Source organism: Lactuca saligna, chromosome 8 (genome assembly GCF_052625555.1).
Source record: "Lactuca saligna cultivar CGN05327 chromosome 8, ASM5262555v1, whole genome shotgun sequence".
Taxonomy (NCBI): domain Eukaryota; kingdom Viridiplantae; phylum Streptophyta; class Magnoliopsida; order Asterales; family Asteraceae; genus Lactuca; species Lactuca saligna.
Genome location: NC_136424.1, coordinates 111,833,165 through 111,841,290, shown reverse-complemented (window position 1 = coordinate 111,841,290; position 8,126 = coordinate 111,833,165). Strand labels below are relative to the sequence as shown.

The 8,126-nt window shown below is 38.5% G+C and overlaps 1 protein-coding gene across 1 annotated transcript; it reads right to left on the bottom strand.

The window, feature by feature from the left end:
* Positions 1-7,326: 7,326 nt before the first annotated feature.
* On the bottom strand, positions 7,327-7,875 carry LOC145012601 (egg cell-secreted protein 1.2-like). Its single transcript, XM_078971398.1, has one exon. It carries the CDS (start codon positions 7,870-7,872, stop codon positions 7,453-7,455), a length of 420 nt encoding a protein of 139 aa, XP_078827524.1. The 5' UTR covers positions 7,873-7,875; the 3' UTR covers positions 7,327-7,452.
* Between the last annotated feature and the right edge of the window lie 251 nt (positions 7,876-8,126).

The window sequence follows — 8,126 nt, the reverse complement described above, 5'->3', positions numbered from 1 at the left end:
CTCATCCGTTTTCCTCTTCCTTGCCCGACTCTCGCTCATACGTTACCTCATCGACCCCATCCATCGACTGAACAACTGCTGTCTAATCCTGGAGCTTCGCGGTCAACCTACTAGTGACCCGTCCAACGATGTTGGGAAGCTCCTCGCAAATGGCTTGCGCAACCTCCTTGACTATCCAATCATGCAGAGGTCTCTCCTGGAGACAGGGTGCCCTGCTCACTCCCGTCCCCTGATGGCAAGAGCTAAAAATGGGATCTCCCTCCCTGATGGATCCCTGAACTCCATAAGAATCAGGCTCTAGACGAGCCCCAAACTGTCCTGAAACTATCCCGACCCTAAAGGCCTCAAGACGACTGTCCAAAAGCTCCATAAAGGCCTCTCTAACTGAACCAAATATCACGGGAGTCTGATCAATGATGTTGTGCATAATCTCTATAGAAATAACATCTCTCATCTGATCATCAAATTTTCTGGCTCTAGATCCTGAACCAGATCCTTCCCCGACACCTTAACTGCTAACTGAAATCTCACGCAACGTCACCATGCTGGAAACACATCACAAATCTTATCAATATACATACCGCTGCTGAGGGATCTTTCACACACTTTACTAGTTCCCTGGTTTTGCCTCGGCCCCTCTTGAATCGAGTACGGATCCTCTGCTTTCAGTAGTATGGGCCCATACTAGCTTCCACATCTATCCGTACTTTCCTCAAGAGTTACCTCAACTCCACCAAGTCCCTTTTCTCTACTCCTAATCTTTGTTACTCTCATCCTAGGCTTGCCCTAGGGAACCTTTGACTCCACCCAAACCCATCCTCAGCTTCTGGAGGCCTCCTTGCAACGCCAATTAGCCACCACCTGAATATCATCACATGCAATGAGGCTCGAATAATCCTTCGAGTACAATACTCATCCCTACAACGGTTAGACTCAAACGAGAGCTGTGTAATAGGGTCAAATCCAGCACTCTGAGTTATCCAATCCTGACCACATGTGACATGATGTATTCACCTAATGGCTAACTCCCATCACTCAGAGTCCCACTAAGCACAAAGCAAGCAACATTCGGATAAAGGAAACATACTCGTGCAAACTATTCTCAAGAAAGTGTACTAGCATACAATGTTGAACTCATACTATCAGGCATAACCTAAACAAGATATCCTACTGCTATCTACTCAATACTGGCATGCAATTCTCATAAGGCTGAAACACATAAGCATGCACATAAGGCATCCTCCTAGATCCTTAGTCCTATACTAGCATGTTGTTCTACTGAAACTGAAATTGAGATTGAAACTGGAACTAAAACTGAAACTGATAATCATAACTTGTATGGGTAATTTGAGAGTACTTACTTGAGCTCGGTTGATTGCATGCACCACACCCTTTTTCTCTTTTCAAGTTATTTCCTTTCTAAATATTCTTTTTGCTTTTTCTAAAACTCTTTTCTTTTCTCAAACTCCTTTTTACCAAAAATTCCTTTCAAAAATGTTTTTCTTTTGAAAACCTTTTACCGTTTCCTTAGTTTGAGTCCAGACACACTATCAAGTATATCCGAATCCCTCAAACCAAGGCTCTGATACCAACTTGTAACGACCCAAAAATCACGACTAAAAATTTCTTTTAAAACATTACTAAAACCATATTTATAAAACCGTATTATAAGTCATAACATAATTTTCGAGTATTAATTCAAAACATAATTTCATTATCAGAGTAAAAGATTCCCAAGCTAACTGACTATGGTGTGTGCACTGCAACCTCTCCGAGCTCCTCTTTTGAAAACTGAGTACCTGAAACCAAAAATGAAAACCGTAAGCACGAAGCTTAGTGAGCTCCCCCAAACTACCACATATCATACAATAACATATAAAGCACATACTGGGCCTTGCCCACTGTATCAGACCGAGGTGCGGACTAACTGGGGTCTTGCCCCCTGCATCAGACCGAAGTCCGGAAACTGACTGGGACCTTGTCCCCTGCATCGGACCGAAGTCCGGACTAACTGGGGCCTTGCCCCTGCATCGGATTGAAGTCCGGAAACTGACTGGGACCTTGTCCCCTGCATCGGACCGAAGTCCAGACTAACTGGGGCCTTGCCCCTGCATCGGATTGAAGTCCGGAAACTGACTGGGACCTTGTCCCCTGCATCGGACCGAAGTCCAGACTAACTGGGGCCTTGCCCCTGCATCGGACCAAAGTCCGGAATTAACTGAAGATAACATAACATAAACATATCAACTCGCATGAACACATATACTGCATACTGCATCGGGCCGTAGCCCATAACACATAACACATAAATCCTGTCTGAGCCTCTAAGACATCAAACATACTAACTACTGCATCGGAACGAAGTCCGGAAACTACTGCTAGCTAAACGGGTCGGCATTGTGGCCTTATACCCGTTCTTACTAGAAGGAAACTCACATGAACTGCTGAGCTTTATTGATACCCTCTGGCTGCTAATCGACAACCTTCTGAGCCGCTGCTCCTCTAGCTCTCTGAACTACCAATATCAAAATGATACTTAGTCTAACAGCCCTTCAAAAGTCAACTAAGTCAACTATGGTCAAAGTCAAATTCCTAGTCACAGTCAACCTTCCAGGTTGGCCCTACTCACTGAGTCAGCCTACTGACTCGCCGAGTTCATAAGCTCTGAAATCCCTTTCATTTGCGACTCGACTCGCCAAGTCAGACCATGACTCGCCGAGTCTACTGATTTCCGAGTCCTGACTTGACCACTCATTGGGTCCCCACTCAACTCACTGATCCGAGTCTTAACTTGAAGGGTTTGGGGTTTCGCGACTTGACTCGTCGAGTCCAAGAACAGACTCATCGAGTCCAAGGCAATCTTCAACAGACTCACCGAGTTGTTCTTCCAACTCGTCGAGTTGTTGCTTAACTTCATCCAACTCGCCGAGTACACCCATGTGACTCACCGAGTTTCTTCAGTTCTTAATCCATACAGTGGCTTTTCGAGCCATGCAGGGGCTCAAATCCATAGATCCATTCCTCTAGAGCCTAACCCCCACGTAAAGTGGCAAACTTTACGTGTAACCAAGGATTTATAGGCTTAGAACACTCTAGGGCTAGGGTTTGCAACAAAGGGGCTTCACCAACAACTTATTGGCCTAAACTTTATGACTTTCTGGGTTATTACCAACCTAGATCCGAGGTAGCAACCTCAGATATACTTTTAACTTGAAATAGATCTCATCCATACTCAAAATGCCTAAAACTCAAACATAAGATAGATCTAAATGCACATAAGCCCAAACAACAGACTATTACCTTAAATGAAAGCTCCAACTGAAGTAAATCCCGGATCTACACCACTCCTTTGCAGCAAAGCCCTTGATCTTCAACCCCCTCTCCAAGATTCTCTCCTCCAAGGCTCTATTCTCTCAAATAATGAAGGCTCACTCAAATCTAGGGTTTCTGGAACTCAAAAGGGGAGCAAAGAGGCTGAGGGTAGGTTATAATGTGCTTTATATAGGGCACAACCTCTGGGATTAGGATTTTTCTCTCCCAGACCAGACTCGCCGAGTCCACTCGCTGACTCACCGAGTCGGTCACTTACTCAATGACCCGGATCCCGCTCTGACTCGTCGAGTTCCTCCCTGGGCTCGACGAGTTGACTCTTGATTTAGAGCTTAACCTTTCTTTTCTTGGTCTTCCTGATTCTGGGTGTTACAACTACCTAGACTATTACATCATCTTTAATGCTTTAGCCCAGAGTCACAGGCGTTACAGTGGTTACCTATACACATATCGAGGTAAGTATCGTCTTACTGTACCTGTAGGTCGAAGGCACCAATGTCGGACCACTAGTTTTGGTTATTTGTTAGTAGAGTGATGCCTTAGGGAATATATAGAATCATGTAGGATAGACTGAGGACTCTTGATCTAGGTTCTTTTACTTGTTCCTTGTTTGGTTGTGGTTCTATAGTAGGATCACCTGTCCAGGTGGCTATCTCACCTCTGAGTATATACGGCCATGCATTCCTTGGATTGTTGATATTTAGTATGTTGCTATGCTGAATGGATCTATTAGATCTATATCATGGCATCGAGTATGTTGCTATACTGTAGTGATCTGTTAGATCTATATCCTGGTATCAAGTATACTGATATGTTGTAGTGATTCGTTAGATTTGTATCCTAGTATTGAGTATGTTGCTTTATTGTAGTAACCTGTAGAATGTATGTTATATGTGCTTGCTGGTTGTCATCTATGGAGTGCCTGTAGGGACTGTCTGTGATCATGTAGGATAGCCTAAGAACTCTTAATCTAGGCTTTCTTCCCTGTTCCTTGTTTGGTTATGGCTCCAGAGTAGGATCATCTGTTCGGGTGGCTATCTCACCTTTGTTTACTTATGGTTATGTATTTCATGGAGTTTAGCTGGTAGCAGGATTGTATGCTGTGAGAGGACTAGTAGACAATAGTGAGTTGTATGATTGATGATGCATGTATTATGTGCCGACTTGATCCTTGATTGTTTACATGTCAACATGTTGTGTTTGTTTTGGGTTGAGGCTTTGTGCTGTAGGCCAAGATACCTGGTGTGGGCCGGCTGTAAGCCGTAGGCATGGAGGCTCGAGATGAGTGGTTGGTTTGAGGCGGTAAGGCCAATAAACCTGGTATAGTTGGGCATTCCAGTCTGATGACTGATTGGACTCGTGGCTCATTTATTTGTTTGGTTATGTGTGGTATTTTTGGGGAAACTCACTAACCTTTAAGCTTATCCAGTTGTTTATTATTTTAGGTATCATTTGTGTTTATGGGAAGGAAAGATGGGACTGTACACACTCATCAACAGCATTGAGGATTCCGCGTTTTCTATAATACTCTAATTTTAATAAATGTAATTTGGAATAAATGCTTTTCTTACTAATATATTTATAAATTGAAAAGTTTTACCTAAATAAAAATGAAAAATTTTGGGTTGTGAAAAATGGAACGTTACAACGTGACTATTAGAAGCAACATGACCCATAAATTCTAAATCATAACATCTAAAAGAACCCAATAATGGCAATGTACTTTGAAGGGATGTCACCATAAAAACAATGTACTTGAGGGGCAACCACCAAGACAAATTCATGCAACAAAACCAAAATAATATGAAATAAGGATTTTCAACTACAACTTCTTTTTTACTTGATGGAATTGCATTTTGCCTTCCTAAAACATTAACTTTATTCGTGCCTACAACAAAATCTTACTCCATACCCCACACCCCTTTCAAATCCAAGATCATTCTTTCTTATAAGCATGTTACAAAACCTATAATCTCTAACTAGCAAATAAGAAAATAAATATTAATGGACTTTCATTTTTAACCAAGTTAACCAAAAGACGAATTTGATAAGCACCAATAGAAGAAAATTGATTTTATGAGCACATTGACAAAAAGTCGAAAGGCCATGTTAAAGTTAAGCTACCATGCGTTGATGTCTAATAGACCAAATAAATTCCAAAATCCAAACCAAATTACTTGAATTTTAAATAAATCCTAAGTTATCCTTATCCAACGAAACACAATCCGAATTGAATGTCAAAACTTTAAACAAAGTTTGTAAACAGGGAAAGATAAACTAGAAAGTTTTAGGTGAATAACTAAATTTTAAGATACCAGAGCAAGATAATTACTTGGAAGAGATTAAAAATTGAGAAATTTGTGAGTGATTTGTGGTGTAACAAAGCGTTTCACCTTTGGTTCTATATCTTTCACTCATCTTTAGCCTTTTGCTTTGCAATTTCCTTCATCTTTTCAACTTGGCAACAAATTTGACCTTTCAAATACACCATTGGTATCACTCTTAACCAAATTTCATTGAAAAATTCAAGGACTCTATAAAGATTGTGGTTACCCTGTACTCACTCTAAGCATGGAACATGAGCGCATATATAAAGAAATATGTACATAAACAAATATGGCCATTCACATCAAGATCCATGACGTAAAACACAAGAAGGTATAATTTTACGCACCATGCTTAGGTTGAGAGGCCTATCAAATTCCCAATGGTGTATAAAAAACCATACTTCTTTGATTATAGATCCTCACTTTAACAAATTTTCCTTAATTCATTTTTTCTTCCATTTAATATATTTTTATTACAAATCTCATTCTCGTTTCTTATGAAATAGACGATAAAATTAAACCAAACACATTAAAATTAACGCTATTAAAACATCACTTACCTTTGATGCTTTGATTCTTGAAATCAAATCTTTGTATTCAATTTTCAAATGGTGTTATCCCATGGCTCGAATGGAGAAAAAGAAAAGTGAAAAAAAAAAAAGAGGCAGATCGGGAAAAAAAAAGACTATATGTGAGAAGAGGTGTACTGTTGCAACAAATCCTAGAAACCTAAAGTAGGAATCAAAACGAAAATGGGAAAACTTAGTAGATGTTATGACCGTTTGATTGTGAAATTACTCAATACCTCCATTAAAGAAAGTTGACGTCAAGAATTGTATAATAACCCATAATTTTGTCCAATCGCTCAATTCCATCAATTCCTGCAAAATTAAGGAGAAATAGTTTAACTTATCTAAGAATCAAATGAATAAAAGACTGAAATGGAGCAATCCCTTATACAAATTCAAAGAGAGAATACTAAGTAGAAATAACGAACCGCAATATAACAACTTATTACACTACCAGAAATAGCATGATTGATATCAGAGTATATTGAAATCTTTTCCTTCAACATTATATAATTTTGTAATTGTTTTCAGACAATTAGTTGTGAAATTGGACTCACATATGTATGATATCAGCGATTTAAAAAGGAAGGAAAAAAGGTTAGTAGAACATTTATTATGAGATTTTAATATAATTATCTACTTTACGTATATAAACATTTGGTATAATTTGGATTTTAATTTTTAGAAAATAAAATACAAAATTACCATGTGGAAAATGAGAAATTCATAAAATCTAATGGCATGTGTCAAATCCTTGGAGAAAATAAGATGCAATAAAAATCATTTTCATTTATTAAGTTAGATTTATTTATATTTATATTTATATTTGTTCGTAATGTAAGTGGAGTTTTCATGAATTTAATCAAGAAATAAATTTCTTAAAAAAAGTAATTTAGTAAGAGAAGATATATAAGTACGCAATTATATCCTTTAAATTATATATAAATCATATTTGTTTCCATAACATCTTTAGCTTTATATTATATTAATATATACATATTTAATTTTATTCAACAATATATTAAACAAAAATAACGACGGTATGTAATAAGTAACTTAGATAATGCAAATAAACCGTCACTATGAAATACGAACACTAACAAGCAGATTCCAAACATTTCCAAAGAAAAATATCATAATCAAACAAGTAATATAGTAGTAACACCATAAATTAGAATACAAATCTGGCTAGTTTAGTTAGCCATAGAGGTGCACCCAAGCTAGCCTTAAAAGTCATCAGCTGGTTCGGCGGAAGGGGTTTCCGCATATGGTTGTCCCGCTTGATAGCGCCTGCAATAGCCTTTTAGTAACGGAGGGAATGATGATGAGGCGCCGGGAAACATTTGAGGCCAACAGTTGGAACTTATGTCCTCAATCGCTAGACAACATGAAGGGCCAATGGTCATCCCTAGTTTTCCATTCACAAAAGCTCGATAAATTTCTGAATAACAACCAATGATCTCTTCAACAGATTGCCAACAATCTCCCAAACTAGGTTGGGAAGGTGTTGATTCGAGCTCAAACCCTGAGGTTTGAAGTTCTTGATCTTGATCAGCTAGCCCAGATGTCGATAAGGCTAGAAGTACGGTTGCAAACACAGAAAGAATGAGAAGCAATGATCTCAAAGAAGCCATAGATGAATGCATTTGTTAAAGTCTTGGTTTGAAGTGTGAAATAAGTGGTGATGATTTTATAGTTGTTTCTTGTTGTGATTTTGGTAGGTTTTGTAAAGGATTTTGTTGTTAATTAGGTTTAAATGGTAAAATATGATTCGAATCATTTATCTTAATAAAGATTACATAATTCACCAAGATTCCATTCAAGCAAATCACATTATACCAAATAAATATCCATTATTCGTGACACAAACCGCATAACATTAATTCATGGCATAATTAAT

What these genes read in the sequence shown, in the direction of transcription:
- LOC145012601 (XM_078971398.1), bottom strand. Translation starts at nt 7,872, where the DNA reads ATGCATTCATCTATGGCTTCTTTGAGATCATTGCTTCTCATTCTTTCT.